This window comes from Anser cygnoides, chromosome 1, assembly GCF_040182565.1.
Source record: "Anser cygnoides isolate HZ-2024a breed goose chromosome 1, Taihu_goose_T2T_genome, whole genome shotgun sequence".
NCBI classification, from domain to species: Eukaryota; Metazoa; Chordata; class Aves; order Anseriformes; family Anatidae; genus Anser; species Anser cygnoides.
In genome coordinates this window covers 103,321,561-103,341,989 of record NC_089873.1, presented here as the reverse complement: position 1 = coordinate 103,341,989, position 20,429 = coordinate 103,321,561, and the positions used below count along the sequence as shown (strand labels likewise).

The window sequence follows — 20,429 nt, the reverse complement described above, 5'->3', positions numbered from 1 at the left end:
CAGGGTCTCATCTTTGTGCCTTGGAAATCTCCTCACTGCAACTCTTAACCTAGATGATAGGTCTAGACCCAGGAAGTGTGGAAAGATCTGGTGCAAGAAGTGTTCATGCCAGAGAGAGTATAAAATGGGAAGGAAAGATCAATTGCTTAAGTTGGATGGATTGTTTTTAGACAGAATAGGGAAGACAGATAATCTAGAAACATCCCATCAAGGTTGGACTTTAGGAATCAGGTCATGAAGAACAAATATAATTGTTTTGCTCCATTGTATGGTGTCCCTCTCATAACTCTGACCTTACAAGTGTTGTCAAGTGATGTCAGTAACCGGGGTTTTTAGAACCTGCCTCTTTTGCAGACCATCTCAGCCTCTCCTGAGCAACTCCCCTCCAGATTTCCTTTCACTCAGCAATGCCCATGAGTGGTTGGATGCCATCAAGATGGGTCGTTACAAGGAAAATTTTGACCAGGCTGGTCTGATTACATTCGATGTCATATCACGCATGACTCTGGAGTAAGTATAGAGGCAGAAAGCAGGAGATACTATGTGGAAAGTGAGAGATATGGAATAAGGGCTATATGAAAATACATATGCATAATAAAAGGACAGAGAATCCAGAGAAAAGTAGTTACTCTTTCTTGCATTTTCTTAGGGCCTCTGGATGCCCTCCATACCACTGTATATGTGCAATCTGTTTCTATTAGCTCTAGTACTTGTCCCATGTAGACTACAAAACATATTGTCAGTGTTATAGAGAGACTGTAACGTCAGAATGTTCTTGAGAGCTGACATAGGTAATAAGCACTTCCAGGGGATTTGTAAAATTAGCCATGCCCCTGCTAGGTTGAAGTGTTATGCAGAAGACAGGACCCAGGAAAAGGCTTCTTTTTGTATCATAACCTTCAGAGTTCTGCCCACACCCCTTCTACCCACACACATTTTCCAAGCAGAAGCAGAAGTCTTGTTAAGTGTTTCTCAGACAATGGTGAAATCCACACATATTGATATGGAGTTACAGGGAAAGGGATTGGGAATGTTCAGAGTAAGAAGCCCATTTTAACACTTTTTGCACCCTCTATTCTCTTGCAGAGATATCCAGCATATTGGAATCACCTTGGTTGGTCACCAGAAAAAGATACTAAACAGCATTCAGCTCATGCGAGTCCATTTGAATCAGCTTGAACGAGTTGAAGTATGATGTTTAAACCATCCTTACTCCACGGGTCTCAAATTCTGGAAGGGTTCTAGGAGAATTCAGAGGAATTTTCACTGTAAGAAAAAGAGATGGCAAGATGCTCCTTGAAGACTTAATGCACCCAGAGAGTGGACATTACATGTCCCATTTCATTAACAAAAACAGAATCTTGCCATGATTTGAAAGCAGAGCTAAATAACTGGTGGCATTTAAATGTGGCTGACATCACACGTTAGGAGTAGATTGGGGGAGGGAACGTTATAATAACGTAGTGGGGAGCTGGAATAAGAGTTTGGACAGATCACAAGCACCTGTTAGCTCTTCTCTGCTAACTAAAGGTATCAGACAACTTTACAAAGCCATTAGCAGGCTTTATCTGTGGCTGGGAGTCCAGCAAAGCTGCAAAGACATAGTAAAAGGTTACAAAAAAATACTGTTTTTCCAAAAGAATGTCATCGTGATGTGAGAGAGGGCATCACTTGTAATGCCAGATTTATGGGAAAATCAATTTCCACTTAGTGCACAACATGCGGTAAGCAATGAGACCTGGTAATTTTTACAGAGGTTGAGAGTAAAGGGCTCAAAATTCTATGCCATTTCATGTGCAGTTCTTGGGTCTATTCCATGATCCACGAGGGAAACTTACTAATCCACAGTGAGTCCTCGATGCTATGCAGCTTTATTTATGGCGCTGCAACAGAATTAAACAGTAAGGATTCCTATAATCCATACTGCTGGATCTGCAAATGGAGAGGGAAATGAGTAGGTTCTCATTCTCACCAAACCATTCTTGAGAAAAAAGGGATAAGTTGCAATATTCTGATATCTTGAGCACTGGAATTTGAGCTCCAGTGCTTTTTGACCTCCTTACAGACATTGACGAGAGTGAGAGAAAGAAATCCAAAGTCCTTTGTTGTTGAAAAATGCTTGCTCCCTTCCTCACCCTCACCAGCTACAAAAGCTGGCACAGATATTGGTTGAAATTTTTTTCTGAAGAAAATGTGGACCTGCAGTAGCCAACTCCAAATATACAATTGGATCAAGGGATGTGAAACTCTTTCACAAGTTCTTTTCAGGAGTCACCGGGGAATGGTACCAGTCCCAGCAGTAAGTTCAGTCCCTAAAACAGGAATTAGAATTTTCTCAAGATCACCTATGCTGTCTGACTGGTAGTGCATGAGAATGATCAGAAGAGATGGGTTCTCTCCATTCAGATAGACTAGTACCTGCTTAAGGAAAGATCTCTTCAGGCAGGGGCAAAGTGTCAGGGTTTAGGACTCTGTCCTGTGTCTGTCCCTATACAGGAGTGTGAAAGCTGAGCTTGAGAGTAAAACTCTTAAACTAAACAATTATCCACTTCACCAATGCATAGGAAAGGGAATGGAAATGTCATTGTTAAGTAAGACCCCAATGAAGACATTGCATAAAAAGATGCCTTCTTTGTGTCTAGAGAGGGAATTGCCCTAGCTGTTCTGATCTGTGCATGTCTGTTGGTTCACTGTGAACTAGTCATCAACTTACTATATTTTTCTAGCTGTCAAGGTTAGAGTAGCACAATTTCTGCAGGACTAACTGCTGTGTGGTTTTAAGAATTCCCCCAGGCAACCAGGCAGTTAAAGACAGAAACTGTGTTTAGTAGTTATTGAAGAGCCCAAAAAATGATAAGAGGTGCACCAGAGTAGTTGCACTAGAATAGCCAACACAGTTCAGACTGTTTATTACAACATAAGAGCAACGTATGTTATTTTTTTTTAGTTGAAGAGGAAGAATAGAAGTACGTTCTTTCAAGATAAAGTCAGTCAAGAAAAAAAAAACAAAAAACAACAATCCAAAGAACAAAGAACAAAACATTCACAGCAATACAAAGAGAATGTGAGGATTTTTTTAAAACAAATCAACAGACTAGAGTGAGTCCACCTCTAGAGAATCAGAGACTGTTGCTTTTTTAAAGGATGTAATGTTCACAAATCCACAGTTCAATGTATGCTGACTGTTGGCTACACCAACAGCACCTGAAACTGAGCAAGTGTTGCCCTCTTCAGAAAGCATATTGAGCAGAACATGTTGAGGAGAATCTGTGATCTGTAGCACCTTCCACAGAGGACACCAGCATCATAGATATGCACATTCATATTAGTGTAACTTAATGGTTCTGCAGGCCATTTGGAGAAACACGGCAGACTATGTTTTTCATACATAGTATTCCACTTTGTGGTCAAAATTAGTGGAGAAATTAGTGACGTAGTTCAAATTCTACACTCTTTTTAGCCTAATGGAAACTTACATGCAGAAAATATATGCAGGATTAATTCTTTCTGCAATGTGAGGTAAAATGGGAGCCTTGTCTGAATCTCATGCCAATAACACTGAGTTTTAGGAGTACCTTATGGGGAGCTTCAATGAAATTAGCTGCTTGGTGGGAGTGCAGGCAATAGGATATCTACTGTTGCATATCAAGTCTATGATAAAGTTGTTTCCACAGTCAGAGGAAAGGGATTAGCTCATTATTCCAAGACAGGCAAGTAGTGATCAGACATACTAGATCTTCTCTTCCTCCTGTTCTAAAGAAAGGCTGAAACGTCCCTACAGCTGATCCAAGAGGTTAATTTTCAAGATGTCCTGTTGTAGTTAGGACTGCACAGGGACAGGCTTGGGGTCACAGATGAAGTGCAAAAGGGTGACTGTTTTTTGTAAGAAGTCTCTCCATTCTACAGATTCTCAGGCCGCTCCCTATTTTCAGGCTACTTAGTTTCTTCCAGCAAAGGCTGTTGTCTTGTGATACATCTTGTGTTATTTGTCATCATGTTGGTCTTCAACTCTGCAAGCATGGAGGAAAGGCAGTCATGGCAAAAGTACTTGAAATATCCTGATTTCACTAAGCCCAATGTGAAAGCAGAAATCCTACCTTTTATTCCAACAGATGTCAACTGGGATGTCCTGCAGTATACAAGCACCTTCAACAGGTAGGGATGAGAATCAGGAGGGAAAGGAATAGGGTCCATCTGGACATCTGCTACCCATACTTACCAGAAGAGTGAGAAGCAATGCAAAAAAAGTCTTACAAAACCATATTCTCTGCCAGTGAAGCAGTCAAGAGATAGCTCACAAGTTATTGCCCACATTTCTCCATATGACATCTATAATATGGAGTGCATAAGAAGACTGAGTAACTGGTATCAATGCCTAGACCTTCATGAGGGCATTACGCTTTTGTGAGGACTCAGAGAGTTACACCTACAGTAGGCAATAATATGTTGCAAAGATGAATAGCATTTCTGCTTGAATACCACCTTTTTCTTATCTAGAAACAGAAAGAAACTTCACTTCAGTGCAAGCTGTTTCATAATTATTCCTGATGAGGTTCCTTGCACTTGCCTTTATATTCTCCATTACTGGACAGTCTTACAGTCGATACGATCAGCACCAGTATGTCAATTCATGTATTGTCCTGGCAAAGAGGGTATCAGGCAAGCTATTTCCCACCTGTTCCACTTTGGTAGACTAAAGGAATTCTCAGCCAGGAGCTACATATCTGTGTGTTCCTATCTCACTAAGCCATGGCTTGTTTATGTCAAAAGTGGGCTCTGCTCACCTCTTGTTTTTGAGGAAAGGCTCCGTGACAGTGTGACTTCCACAGTGTTTGGCACCCAAGTATCCTCAGTGTATGTGCATTATGATATGGCATGCACCCTCCCTTTTTTGTTTTATTTGATTTTTGAAATTCAAGGGTGTAGTGCTTACTTTGACAGCACTATACTTGGGCTAGTTGAGGGAGCACAGGCTGCTTAATACTACTGAAGGAGAGCGAAAAGAGGGAGGCTGTCCCTTAGTACGGCAGATGAGACGATCTAAAAAGAAAGAAGCTGCTGTAGCTTCCTTGGTCCCAGAAAATTCACGTGTTGTTAAGCTCAATGAAACCTCTGGATATGGTGGGAAGTGTGGAGCAACACCAGGGAATTTACCTATTTGCCTTTAACAAGCAAACAAAGGTGGGGCCATCCCTCCTGTTGAATCTTCTTTGGTCAGGTATTTCAGCCAATTAATCTAAGTTGGGGCTAGTATAAATGAATGCATCCAGCTTCCAGCCAGCCAGCCTTTGGCATGCTTTCTCAGCAGTCACTACACAGCTCTTATGCATACAGGCGCAACTGAGATGGTGCAACAAAACTGGTTCTTTCTCTTCACTGAAACCGGCTGATGCTGGAGGCAATGAGCTGTTCACATCTGTGTCACGCTAGCAACTATACATGACTATCAAGCACCCTAAGGATTTTAGATTGCATGCAAATTCGAATCTCTGGATGTTAAAATGAAGCACAGATAAACAAACCTCATGTCCTACTAAAGAACTTCAGTTTAATCCTTCAATCCTTCACTTTTCAACTCTGTATGGAAGAAATAATGACACTCCTGTCAGAATTTACTTTATTTTAGTTTTTTTTTTTTTTTTTTTTGGTGACATTCAGCATCATCACGCTCTTTCTATGGAGCTATTTCACTTCCGCGCTTTTCCTTCCTGCTGCAGGGAGCTGTGAAGTCACTGCTTATCCACCTCTACAGCCTGTCGTTTTGTAGTCTGTTCAGAGAGGAATTACTCCCCCAGGTGTTCTGCTTCCTGAAGCACGGAAGAAGGCTTAGCAGCCCTCAAACAGCCTCTTGTCCCTTATCTCCCCTTTCTGGGTGATGAAAACAAAACTCTCTTTCTGAAATATTCGCAGTTGAAACGTGCAGATTCATGACGACATATCAAGATTTCTTTCTAGTTTCTGCCATAACCTTTGTTCCTTGAACAATGTGGTCTTTTGGTCAACTGCTATAAGAGCAGGTCCCAAATACGAGTACAATGGAGTGGCATCTTGACATTTATGTCTCAAGTAGTTAATTGAGTTTAGACTGTTATGTATGTCTCATACACAAATAAGTGTGCTTACCCAACAAGGATAAAGCTGTTTGCTTCCAAAAACTTGGATTTTTTCTAGGTTGCAGTGGCACTAGAAATTATACATGTTGCTGGCTAAAACTAGATTTTTAGTTACAACCAAGCAACTCTTTCTCACTGTGTTATGGAAACTTTTATAGAAATCTATTACTGGCCATACATTTGGAACTCTGTAAGTGGACAGAATATTAAAAATAAGAAAAGCAGTTTTATTCAGAGGAATCAGATAGTTTGACAGATATGAATGAAAAGGCACTACATAAAATAAGCTATTTTAAAATAGATCTGCTAGTACCTATTAAAAAAGGACAATATTTGTAATATATCCTAATGTCTCTACTATAAGCTAAGTTGTAAAACTGTTACTGTTATAACCTGCCATCTCTGCAGATTCATAACAAGAAAGAACAATAATAATGATGATGATGATAAACAAATGTGTTTTTTTCCCAGCGAAGAAAGCTATAGTAGAAATAACAGTAGTCAAACAGCTGAGAACCATTTTTTTGACTTATTAAATATTTTTGCAAACTGAAATATCTGTCAATCAAACCTATCAATTAGCAAAATAAATGCCAGTTTAGGGACATAGAATCATGTGAACAGCTGTTTAACTGCATGCACACAGAACTTAGTGGGAATGGAATATTTATTGTTAGATTGATAGACTGATAGATTGATTTTTTTCAAATTTAGGATGCTTTTTAGATCTCTCTGGGAAATAGTAGTAGTTTATTAAGATAAGGCTGAGGATATTAGGTTGAGTAGCTTCCTACAAATATGTATCTTAAAATCAATGAAAAGTTTATGAGATACCTCTTATCCGGACACAGTCAGAGTGCAGCACAATTTGCAAGCTGAACTGAAAGTTCAGCTTTCAGTACCACGGACTTAGGTGTGGTCCCTTTTCTTATGCCTATGAGATGATGCCTTCCCTTCAGAAAGTATGCAGATATGCTTTTGCTATGCCTTTTGTATGACAGTAATAATATCCACCCTTAATCTTTGTTTGATAAGGTCTAACAATGTGAGATTTCCATACCACCTGGTTATCAACTTGACACTTATGTGGGACACAGATTATTTAAAGAAGTATAATTCAGGAGTGGGCGTGAATGGAAAAGAACTGAATGATATTCAAGATTAAGCATGAAGAGGCGCTTTCTAAAAAGGAAGGTTTATGGAGCTGTGACTATACTAAGACATTTACTTAGGAACCCCTTAAGCTGTGTTCCTAGCTTCATCATGACCTGTAGATAAAAATAAGCTACTCAAGGCATGGGAGTGGGAACAAGATTTTTAAAGTTCTGATTCAACCTTTTTCCTGGTTCTTGTTCAGCCTCAGATTTCAGAACTCCACACGATCCCAATAATCCAATCCTGCATTATGTTGTTTCTTTCACTCGGTCTCGCTTTTTAGAACAGGGTAGTCCTTCCTGATAGGTGTACACATGTGAATTTACTGTGATTAGTTGTCTAATCTAGCAGAATTTATCTGAGGTATACATCTGTTCTCTAAACAATAGCTCTGACCACAGATTCCAGAATGAGGACAGAAGCATCATGGAAGTTTCCTCTCCAGCATTACAGCAGTGACAACAAACTAGTAGATAAATAAATAAATAAATAAATAAATAAATAAATAAATGAGTAAATGTTTACAGGCATTGAGGGATGAGAAGCAGAAGACATAGGTGAGTATTTCCATAGCTGCCGTAAGACCAATGTAGGAAAAATAAAATCCACCTGTTCTAATTACCTTAGAATTCAAGAAATATCTAAATGTACTTCTCATCTAGTCTCACCTTTGCTCATAAATATTCAGTTCTTCCCTGCGCAAGAAAATCCACAACTCTTATCAACCAAATGTGCCTCACATGTCAATGGGACCCCAATTCTACTCCTTCCAGGACTAGAAGCAGTCTGTCTTTTCCAACACACTCTTCAAAATTCACAATTACGTAACTGAACAGCTTTCTCACCTGTGCTCTCCAAAGTTCATCCTGCTCATGACCATCCTCCGTTGGATGCCACCCATCATGGCAACAAGCAAGCTGAGCATGAGAGTGGCAATAACAGCAAAGGCTAAATAACTGATGCCATACATGAAGGGTAGGTCCACTTCATAGCTATCAGGTCCGTCAATGTTGCTGAGGAAGAGCTCAAAGGTACTGAAAAATACCATGGGATAGTTGTAGAAGTGGCCCAGCTCATCAGGATCCTGGGTCTTGCAGATGATGTAAAAAGCTAACAGAGAAAAGAGAAGAGGAAAAACGGGTAAGAAAGTGAGGAGGGAGGGGAAAGAAAACAAGAGTATTATCAAGGCCCTCACCAGCATAATCTGACCATCTTTGTAAACTACAGTACCAGATATTAGCCCAAACAGTAAGACCAGTCAGCCTTTTCTCCCATGTATGTGTCCTGTTTTCAGCTAGGACAGAGTTTTCTTCCTAGTAGTTGGTATGGTGCTATATTTTGGATTTACAATGAGAATAACATTGATAACGCACTGATGTTTTACATGTTGCTGAGCAGTGCTTACACTCAGTCAAGGGCTTCTCAGTTTCTCATGCTGCCCTGCCAGCGAGGAGGCTGGGGGTGCACAAGAAGCTGGGAGGGAACAGAACCAGGATAGCTAGCCCAATCTGGCCAAAGGGCTATTCTGTACCATATGACATCATGCTGAAAAATAAAAAGGGAGGGACTTGGCCATGGGGGGAAGACCACTGCTCCTCAAGGTCTGGCTGGACATCAGTCAGCAGGTGGTGAGCAATTACATTGTGCGTCACTTGTTTTGTAAATTCTTTATTATTATTATTATACCTTCCTTTGCTATTAAACTGTCTTTCAATCCCTGAGTTTTACCTTTTTTTCTAATTCTCTCCCCCATCCCACTGTGGGGGAGTGAGTGAATGGCTGTGGGGTGCTTAGCTGCCTGCTGGGTTAAACCTAAACAGTCCTTCTGGCACCTAACTTGTGGCATGAAGGGTTATGATAATGACAGATCTGATGAGAGTATGTTAAAACAAAAATGTCATCAGTGTTATATAAATTAAATAGTTGCTGGTCACAATATAGATTTTTTTTTTCTTTTGGTGTTGTGTTTCAGAGCTGTGTTCTGTAATCTCTTACTTTCTCTCTATGCTCCTGTCATGCTGTTGATCATCTCTGGGGGCTGGTTTAAGGTTATTATTTTGCTGTACTGTGTAACACCAGCTTATGATATGACAAAATTACCAGTCTTGAGACTAATCTGGTTACAATAGCTCTTGAGAATATTGAGTATCCTTGGGGTGTTCATACCAGCATGGTCCTATTGTTATGTCTCCTGAATATGTTTCAGATTTTGTTTATGATTAAAAAACTATTTAAGAATGCCACCCAGAGATCTGCCCTGAGGCAGGATAGTTATGAGTGGCAGGGAGTGTGGGAAGCTGTGGGCAGGCACCTAGAAGAGTGGACACCTCCAGTGCTTTGAAACATGACCTCTGAACAATGCAGAATCCTGAAAAACTAGTAAAATATTTGTAAAAATCTATGCTGTCGCCCTGGTAGTTCCAGAGAGACACAGATTACTGCAACATGCTGGGGCCTGGCCCTTGCCCTGCTAAGCCCTGTTCAACAGTATTCAGCACCTTCAAGGGGAAGAGAAGTTCTCTAAATCTTATGACAAAACAACAGGCACTGCACCTACTCCAACGCCCGTGACAGGTACTGCAGCTGAACCAGAGAACCAACTTGTGCTGATATTACTGGTCCCTATATTCAATAAGAAACAATAGATGCGAGTCAACTCATTTAGAAAGGGAAGAAACTTCTACTAATGGAAAGGAGGAAGAAGTCGACAAGGCAGGCTACTCTGAAGCAGGGCCATCAGAAGAACGAAAGAGGCAGAACTAATAAATGAGGTAGTAACCACCTGATCCCTATCCCTGTGAGCTGCAAAGATATGTGAAAAGATTTAATCTGTCATCCAGACAAGCACGTTGTCACCTGGCTGCTCTGATGCTGGGATAATGGGGTCAGTAGCCTGGAACTGGAGTTCGAAGAACCCAAGCATCTGGGAACCCTTTCTAGGGAAATGGGCACAAGCCCTCAGTCACTGGAGGTGACTCCTGTCAGGTGTGAAGGAAAGATATCCCTTCAAGTAAGATGTTATATGTCCCAGGCAACTGAAGTGCCATAAATAGAGGTATCCAGTACTTGAGGGAATTAGCCATGCTGGAGATGATTTATGATGACCTGGACAACAACCTTTTATCCAAAGATTCAGATGAAGTCAAGTGCAGATGACCCACGTGGCAGAAGTATGTACAGAGCACACCATCACTATGCCAATTCATTAGCAGTTGGATGGCCAACTCCAGCAATATGAAGAAAGTCTCTCTCTCCCTGCAGGCCTGCGTCTCAACTGAGGAGAAATTTTCCTAAAAGGTCCAGCAACTCACAGAGAATATGTCTTCCTTCCCAACTGTACGAACCACTATATCAGCTATTAGGAGTAAGCATTCCTCTGCTCAAGAGAGTACTGGATGCACCAGTACATTGACTGCACCAGGGGTGGAAACACAGTCCTATCATTTGCCATTGACTGTTACAGACTGCAATGGAACAGGGTGAAGCTCCTGAACAACTGCAATACTTTGACAACATGTGTGGGGCAACACAGCAGAAGTTGTTTTTGGGAAAGGGAAGGAAATTGTCAAAATCCTTCTGAAAAACATTTTGCCATAAAACGATGTAACAAAGGACCTGCACAGGAGATCTCGTTTTTAGGAATAAAATGGCTGGCAAAAGCTGGTCACAATACAGATTTTTTTTCTTTTGGAGTTGTTGTGCTTGTTCTCAGAGCTGTGTTATGTAATACCTTACGTTCTTTTTTCTTTATCACATCCATTGGGATCTAATGACATGGCATTGAATGGGTATATCACATCCCTTATCACAAACCAGCCTCTTGGAAAATCAAATAATATGATTACACTGAGAGCAATGGGTGCTGGGACATTTAAACATTGGGATACACATTTAGCAAAAGTCACCTGGTTAGGCAACACTAGGGGATCTGCCAATTGAGCTGGCCCTGCCTATTCAAAACTCTAACAGACTGTAGAAGGGTATGAAGTCCCTGGACTGCACACAAAAAAACATGATGGGGAAGAGAGTCTGGGTTATTCCTGCTGCAGGCAAAAGCAAACTCATCCATGGGACTGCTTTTGCTCAAGGACCTGGGTGCACTTGGTGGGTTAATGCAGAAGGTTGGGGAATTCTGATGTACCTTGAGGTACACTTCAAGGGAATTTGATGTTGGGTGAGAATAGCCAATGACTTGGTTTTTATGATGTTAATTGCTATATGATGCTGTATATCATCACTACTATCATGGCTATATGCCATATCAACAATATTAAGGTAAGAATCACCTAGATTAATGAAGAATGAATTTAGATGGAACTAGGCAAAGTGTAGCGGTGATAGAACCAGACAAGTGCAGCAGTGATGGAACCAGACTTGACTTCAGCAGCAACAATCCAACACCGCACACTATCTCTCCTGCCCTGAAGGACTATTATGACAGATGGAACCCAAAGTCATGGACAAAATGAACTCCTCAGACATTTTAGAGCACTGGCCCATAGACTAAGGGAATTTTATCTGTGTATATACATAAAAAGACAGGAAAAGTGGTGGTGATTAATTTGGATGTATTGGAAAGTGCGGGACCTGAGCATGATGTGGATGGCATAGAAAAATGAGTGAATATTCTGGTTTTGGCTGGGATAGAGTTAATTTTCTTCTGAGTGGTTGGTATGGTGCTATGTTTTGGGTTTACAGTGATAATAATGTTGATAACACACTGATGTTTTAGTTGACCCCATCTGGCCAAAGGGATATTCAGTACCACATGATATCATGTTGAACAATAAAAATGGAGAAGTTGCCCAGGGGACTGCCACTGCCTGGGGACAAGCTGGCATCAGTCAGCAGGTGGTGAGCAATTGTATTATGCATCACTAGTTTTGAATATTCTTTATTATTGTTGTTGTTGTTATTGTTGTTGTTATTATTTTTTCCCTTTTCTGTCCTGTCTCAACCCATGAGTTTTATTTACTTTTTTCTGATTCTCTCCCCCATCCCACTGTGGAGGAGTGAGTGAATGTCTGTGTGGTGCTTAGCTGCCTCCCAGGTCAAATGACAGTAGTATGCCTATGTCTAAGCTTATTTACTTGTAACTACCTCAGTAAGCCCTTCCTAGGAACTTTGGTGCTCCTGAGTTCAAAATTCTATTATGTTTTGATGGGCCAATATTCTGTTGTCACTTCGTGATCTATCCAAACAGGTTGGAAGGAAAGAAATTTAATGGCTACATCATCCAGAGGTTTTACTGAAAGACAATCACAATGCCTGGCTTTGCTGTATTTGTTCATACAATTTATGAAATTCTAGGGAAAACATCAATAACACAGTAAATCCATATTGCCTCTGAAGAAGAATGAGAAGAATGTAGGTTCTCTCTTACTATGGGTTATTGTACTTTTTCAGAAGTTGAATCAAATTCCAGCAGTCCTCTTCTCTTCTGCTGAATTCATACCCTGAATTTAGGTCCACTAGATAATCTTTCCTTTTATGGAACCAAGTCAAAACAACTTTGTGGGCAGATAATATTAGGTCACATAAATTCTTGGACTGGGTGAGCAGGAAAGGACAGAAAAATGAGAAGGAAGGAAAACGAAAAATGTGGAGGGTAGAAAGTTGATAAAAAAGAAGAGAAAGAACAAAGTATTTGTGCACAGTCATACCCGTGTATGCTGTACAGTCTCACCTGTGTGTTCTAACTTGACTTACACATATCCTGGAGAATGAAATACTGCCTTTCCAGACATATATTCCACAGAACTCTGTTGATGAATATTTAAAATATGCTACCTCTTGGAAAATTACTTTAGCCTTTAATATCTTCTAGCTTGTTTGTAGCACCTTGTTAGCTAACATATGCTTATTCACCCAAAACAAAACCAAGGATCATGCCTGCCATGAGCTCACAGAACTGCATGAGATCTCCAAGTATCATCTGCAGGTTAGACAAAGTACTAGCAATAGGACAAGTCATTTCACAAAGGACCATGAGCACCTTGTGTAGAACAAGGAACACTGATCCCCTAGTCAGATCTCCTTCACTCCTCAGGACATTACATTTTACCCTTCTACCCACTGTTGAGTTTAATTTATACTTGACTGAAGGATTATTTGCTAGAAAGGCATCTAATCCTGATTAATTCAGGAATAATTCTACCAGATACCTTGACTTGATTTCCCCATGGCTGCACAGTCTTATTATTATGGTAATCTTCAACTGCAATTTGCCTTGCACTGTTTGTGTGCTACTAAATTAGAATAAAGAACTACTTGTAATACGGTATTTCTGTTTCCTGTCATTATCAGGTCCCATCTTCCTTCTCTATACTCTAAAACACTGAAATACTTAGATGGCTCCTTGTCACACAGATCATTCGGCCTACATAGTATCATTAAGGTTCACTTCTTCGACGCATTTTTGGACATTGTTTTTAAGTGAATATCAAGACCAGACACCATTGGTCTCACTAATACCATACATGGAAAGAAAATCAGCCTCTCACACTGATTCTATGCCCTTTTTATCCATCCACAGACCACAGTAAGGCTTTTACAATTGATTTCCTTGGCCACTAGGAAACCTAAATCCTTGCAAGGTCAATGCTTTTCAGAAAATCCATTCTAGGTAGAAGGAATATGCACTATTTTTTTTCCCAGCAGTCAAGGACTAGCATTAGATTATTTTACAATGCTTGTCTGTCTTTAATCAGTATTATCAATCTATTCTGCAAAATAATAGACCATAGTCAATAGGTCATGTTTGAACCACATAGGCTCCATTTTGTGAGAGCTTTGCTATCCACATCTCAAACCATATACAAGAACCACCTGAATTAAATAAAATTTAGCAACGTCAGCCACATCTTCACTAGACACAACTTTTTGTAATTGTTCTGGACCTCCTTGTCAGAAGTATCTGGCAACTAGCTATTCCTGAGTATTAAGCATTACACTGTCCCAGGTGCAGAACCCCTCCAGGGAGTCAACAGCATCTCCCAGCTTAGTATCATCAGTGAATTTTCTAAGGATGCATTCAACTCCTGCATCCAAGTTGTTGATAAAAATGTTGAACAGAACCAGCACTAGAATTGATCCCTGAAGAACACCATGGGTGACTGGCCACCAGCCAGATACAGTCACATTCACTCCAACCCTTTGAGCTCTTCTGTTCAGCCAGTTGACTACTCAGCCTAACATAAAACCTGTTCATTTCATAGTTGGACCATTTGTCCAGAAGGGTGCTGTGAGGCATACTATCAAAGGCGTTACTAAAATCCAGAAAGATTACATCCATTGCCTTCCCTTCACCCACTAAGCAGGTGACTATCATAGAAGGAGATAAAATTACTAACACAGGACTTTCCCTTCAAGAACCCATGTTGACTATGTCTGATAATGTCTTTGTTCTTTAAATGCCTTTCAATGGCACCCAGGCTAATTTGTATAGCTTTTCTATGTGCTGAGGTTCAATTAGCATGTCTGTAGTTTCCTGGGTCTTCTCTCATGCCCTTCTTGTAGATCATTATAACACTGGCTAACTTCCAGTCAGCAGGGGCCTCCTCAGACTCCCACAGCCTTTGTTGAGAGGGGTCTAGCTATAACATCCACTAATTCCTTTGGTATTCTGGGGTGAATCCTCTCAGGACCCATGGACCTAAGAACTTTCAACAGATACAACCAGTCCTTTACAATTTTGGTGGCAACAAATGGAAAGTCACTGCTCCCCTAACCATGGTCTTCCAACTCTGACAATTGGGCAGCCCAAGATCTGTCATCAAGGTGAAAAATTGAGGCAAAAGAAAAAGTCATTAAAAGCCTCTGCCATTTCCTCATCCTTATTTTTTAGGTGACCATCTTCACCAAATATCAGTCGAATGTTTTCCTTAGAACTCCTCTTGCAGCTGACGTACTTGAAAAAGCCTTTTTTTTTGTCTGATGCTACATTGGCCAATGTCAGCTCAATGTGAGCTTTGTCTTTTCTTGCTTTCTCCATGCAGATGCAAACTGCAGCTCTGTAATCTCTCTGTGAAGCCTGACCTTGCTTCCAGAGATTAAATATTTTCTTTTTGTGCCCTAGTTCCCAGAGGAATTCCCTGTTCAGCCAAGCTGGTCTGCCCCACTTACTTGACTTATGGCACAATAGGATTGCTTGCTCTGGGGCTTTTAAAAGGTGGTTCTTGAATGGACCCCTAAAACTCCTTAAACAGGAGATTCCTAAGGGACACAATTAACTATCTCCCTGAGTAGCTTAAAGTTTGCTCCCTTAAAATCCAGGGTGGCAACTCTGCTGATGTTTTTATTATATCAAAATTTTTGAACTCAACTACTTCATTATCGCTGTGGCCTAGACAGCCACATACTGTCACCTCTTCCACAAGGTCTTCTTATTCTCCAGTAACATATCTAGGAGGGTACCTTTCCTAGATGGCTCACTAAGAACTTGTGATAAGAAATTATCTTCAACATGCTTTAGGAGTTTTCCAGACTTACTTGTTATGGCAGTACGATAAGTCTAGGTTATGTTTTGGAAATTGAAGTCTCCCATAGGGACGAGGGCAACCAATGATGAGACTCCCCCTAATTGGCTATAGAATAGCTAAATCCTGCCATTGCCTTGGGTGGGTGGTGTGGAATAATTGTCTGAAGTGACTTTGAAATTAACCTTATATTCACATTTTAGAGAAAAGGTACAGCTTTGAAGAAGCTTCCAGGGTGAAGTGTAGCTGCACTACAAAGATGTTAATCACACTGGGGGAACCTGGTGTGCTGACTCTAAGATGAACGGTACAGAGCGTGGAGCAGAGTGGAGCCAGGCTCTGTGATGAATGGGAACTTGATTGTTCTTGTGCACACTGGAACTGATAAGCTGCACATTTGCCACCCCCCTGAGCCAATGGCCTGCCATGTTTTTGACAAAATGCTGTACTTTTGGTGAACTTTGCCCATTATAATATCATTATAATACAAAAACACACCTCCATCCCAAAGGCTACCCTCCTCCAACATGTAACCATGCCTCACTGAGCTTGTGCTTTAAACGTTTTCTAGTCTATACCTTTAAAAGCAAATTGAGAAAATTTGGCACCAGTTGTAACAAAGGTATGCATGACTACAGTTACTCAAGCTCCACCTGAAAGACAGAAAATGATATAAATTAGCTTAAGGGAGAGAGGATGTTAGGGAAGATACCATCATGTGAGGAAAAATAACTTACGACTTCCGGGATCAGTGGATGGGCTGAGACTCTCTTCCCCTGCCCATTGGGACACCTTTCAGTAAGATTTGAACACTTGGTTATGCCAAGTGCCTCCTTGGGAAACTTAGAAATCTCTATAGAGTTGCTTTATATCTTTTAACATGTTTATAGCCAGGCTGTGTTACTCATACTTTTGGTATTTTTATGTGCTTTGTAGACAGTGAATTTATAACCGGCTATCCAAAAAACCTGTGTATCTCAGTAGTCGAGGTTGGCCGCCTTGGAGCTGGTGCAGACACAGCACCTGACCATGAGTAACGGGGGAATTTTGGGCCAGGGGAGGCCTGGGACAGTGGCGAGACCAGGCCGCACACGCAAGAGAGGCTGACAGGGAGAGGGTATTGCCAGGGCAATGGCGACTGCATCCACCCCCTCTGCCCAGGAAAAGCCACCGTGAGGAGAGAGGGGCCAGCAGCGCATGTGGACCAGTGTGCAGCTGGTGTGGCAGGGCTGGGGAACCTCTGCACCAACTCTCGGCAGTCTGCGAGATCATCCACCTACCATGGTGTCCACTAGACAGAGAGCTCACTCCAAAAATACTGTGGCGGCCCAGATGGAGGGCCTGTCCAGAGATGTGGCTGTTCAGGCCTCTGGCTGCAGGGAATGCCTGAGCCTGCCACTGCCGGGGGGAGGAGGGCAGCGGGGAGATGGCCTCAGGTGGAAGGCCTCTCAGGTGGAAGGTCTGCTTGTCATGGTGGCTGAGCTCAAGGAGGAGGTAAAGAGACTAAAGAGCATCAGGGCATGTGAGCAGGAGATTGACTGGTGAAGTAACTCTCTGGTGTGCCAGAGAGAAGGGTGCCAGGGGGATGCCCCCAGAGGGTGGTGGAGCCCCTGCACTGTCGCTGTCAGACAGAGGGAGGGGACCAAAAAGATGAGGAGGGTTGGAAACAAGTCCCAGTTCAGTGCTGCAGGCAACCCCCCTCCTTACCTACCTCGCTTCCCCAGGTGCCCTTCCACAATAAGTCTGTAGGCCCTGGATCTCGAAGCAAGGATAGGTGAGGATGTGGTGGAAGGCCCACCTACGAGGTTACGTAGGAAGAGGCAGTTGACACCACGCCTCAAGACTGCCTCCGAAAAGAAAGAAGGGTAATTGTAGTAGAAGACTCCCTTCTGAGAGGAACAGAGGGCCCGATATGCAGAGTTGACCCTCATTGAAGGGAAGTCTGTAGTTTACCTGGAGCCCAGATCAGGGATATCACCAGGACGCGCCCCAGCCTGCAGCGCTCAACAGACTATTACCCACTACTGATCTTCCAGATAGGTGGGGAGGAAGCTACATCCCGTAGTCTGAGGGGAATGAAGAAAGACTTCAAGGCCTTGGGACGGTTGGTGAAAGAGTCTGGGGCACAAGTCATTTTCTCTTCCTTCCTTCCATTATGGGGTGATGATGTGGGACGTAATAGAAGGATCCAGTCCATAAATGGTTGGCTATGCAACTGGTGCTACAGGCAGGGCTTTGGGTTCTTTGGTAATGGCTGGTTTTATAAGACAGCAGGCCTGACAGTAATATGCGGGAAAGGTTTATCTCACAGGGGCAAAGGGGTTCCAGGACAGGAATTAGCAGGACTCATTTGGAAAGCTTTAAACTAGATCCAAAGGGGGATGGGCTTGTAGCTGGGCTTGCACCAGTGGGGCAGCACTCTAGCAGTGATGAAGACTGGGAGACCTCCCTCCCCCCTAGGGTGAAATCGGCGTGCTCAGCTCACTCCCTGAAGTGCCTGTACACCCTGCACTTGGGGGATAAGCAGGAGGAGTTAGAAATCTGTGTTCAGTCAGGAGACTATGATCTAGTGGCAATTACAGAGACATGGTGGGACAGCTCACATGACTGGAGTGTGGTCATGGTTGGGTATGTCCTCAGGAAAGACAGGCCAGCAAGGTGAGGTGGCAGAGTTGCTTTTTACGTGAAAGAGCAACTACATTGTAATGAGTACTGTCCAGGGGCAGATGAGGAGCGAGCTGAGAGTCTGTGGGTGAGAATTAAGGGACAGGCTGGCATGGGGGATACTGTGGGTGTCTATTACAGGCCACCAGATCAGGATGAAGAACGTGACTAGATTGAAGTTGCATTACATTATCTGTGACTCTGTAATCGTGATATTTCTTTTCCCTGAATGGAACTGGACTTCTAACGATGAATTGAGCACCATTCCCAGTTACTTCAACCTTTAACACAACATGTGGTTGATAGTAGACACCCACATCTGCTTTGCTACCCATTCTCTTAATCCTTACCCAGAGGCTCTCTACCACAACATCCCTAACTGAAAGGGCTGTACAGTCTAATCTCTCCCTTATATACAGTGCAACACCTTCACCTCATTTGTCCTGCCTATCCCTCCTGAACAGCCCATAGCACTCCATTCCACCAGTCCAGTCATGGAACTCATCCCACCAAGTTTCGCTAATACCAATAACATCATAACTGTAGGAAAGGGCCAAAGCTTCCAAATTGTCCCATTTTTTTCTCATATGGCGTGCTTTTCTATACATGCATTTCAGATTTACTCCTGAACCTTCAGTGCTCCCTGGAGCAGTGCAGATACTTTGCCACTTAGCTTTACCACTCTCAGCACTCTCAGATGGTGCTGTACCATGTCTTGGCCTAACCTCACTGTTCCTAATGGTATCCCCTTCCCCCACTAATTCTAGTTTAAAGCTCTCTCAGTCTGGACAGGTTATAGGCCAAGAAACATTTCCCACATTGAGAGAGGGATCCTGTCAGACCACAGCAAGTCTCTTCTCTTGAAGACTCTTCTATTATTATAAAACTGAAAATTCTGGGGGAGGCATTGGTTTTGGAGCCAGATATTGATGACCTGGGCTCACGTGCTTCTGTCCCTGTCTCTCTCCGTTACTGGCAGGACTGAGGAAAATACAACCTTAGCTATCTTCCCAAGGCCTTGAAGTCTCTTTTGATAGACCTCAGGCTTCTAGCTGCAACATCTTTAGTACCCACATGAAAGATCAGAAGTGAATAATAATCCAAAGGCTCTACTGAGTTTGTAAGGTTACAGGTGACACCCCTGATCCTAGCCCAGGGGAGGCAGCAAATTTCTCTCTAAAGAAGGTCTGGTCTGCAGGTTGGAGCCTCCGTTCCTTTTAGGAGAGAGCCACCAGTGACTACAACTTGCTGGTGTTTCTTCACAGCACTGTTCTCAGTGCTGCACTTGCTACAAGGAGTTGTTTTGCCTGACCTTGGTGAGAGAGCTTGACCAGATACTTCTTCTTTCACGTTTTCACATACCTCGTTTACCATGTCCAGAGCCTCCTACCTGTTCTTTAATGGAAACTGAGTGGCAGACAGGGACTCCACTTATAGCTCCATGTAGTAACTTGCTTCCACTCCTCTGCGTCACCCAGGTTGCTGCCATTATCCTTACACAGATCAGATACTGGACCTGCCTCAGTAGTGGCCATGCTAGGTTGACATGTGCATGCCAGAGAAGGCTCCATTGATCTATTACCTTCTCAGTCCCCTGCGGCCTGTGGTGAGGACCATGGTGAAGCAGGCTGTCCCCCTGCAGCCCATGGAGTACCACAGTGGAGTAGGGTTCCATGCTGCAGCCTGTGGAGGAGACCACGGTGGAGCAGGTGGACCTGCACCGATGGAGGCTGCGGCCTGTGGGAGACCCCTGCTGGAGCAGATTCCGGGCCAGACCTGTAGCCCGTGGAGAGGAGACCACGCAGGAGCAGGTGACCTGGCAGGAGCTGCTGCCCGTGGGGGATCCAGGTTGGAGCAGTTTGCTCCTGAGGACAGACCCTGTGGTACAGACTCATATCTGGAGCAGTTCTTGAAGAGCTGCTGCCTGTGGGCAGCCCACACCGGATCAGTTCAGCAAGGACTGCATCCCATGGGAGGGACCCCACAGCACAGGGGATGAGAGTGACTGAGAAGGAGCGGT

At 42.8% G+C, this 20,429-nt stretch overlaps 1 protein-coding gene across 5 annotated transcripts in view; it reads left to right on the top strand.

Annotated features, from left to right (window-relative positions):
- The window catches only part of EPHB6 (EPH receptor B6), a 94,137-nt gene extending 80,586 nt beyond the window's left edge, over positions 1–13,551 (top strand). For 4 of the 5 annotated variants that reach the window (XM_067005134.1, XM_048054943.2, XM_067005115.1 and 1 more), the window contains 2 exons: positions 355–510; positions 1,087–13,551. In XM_067005134.1, coding sequence (XP_066861235.1) covers positions 355–510; positions 1,087–1,195 — 265 coding nt within the window. In that variant the 3' untranslated portion in view covers positions 1,196–13,551. Of the gene's footprint in view, positions 1–354; positions 515–1,086 lie in introns of those variants that run through there. The other variant, XM_067005121.1, reaches the window with a different exon arrangement.
- The last annotated feature ends 6,878 nt before the right edge of the window (positions 13,552–20,429 follow it).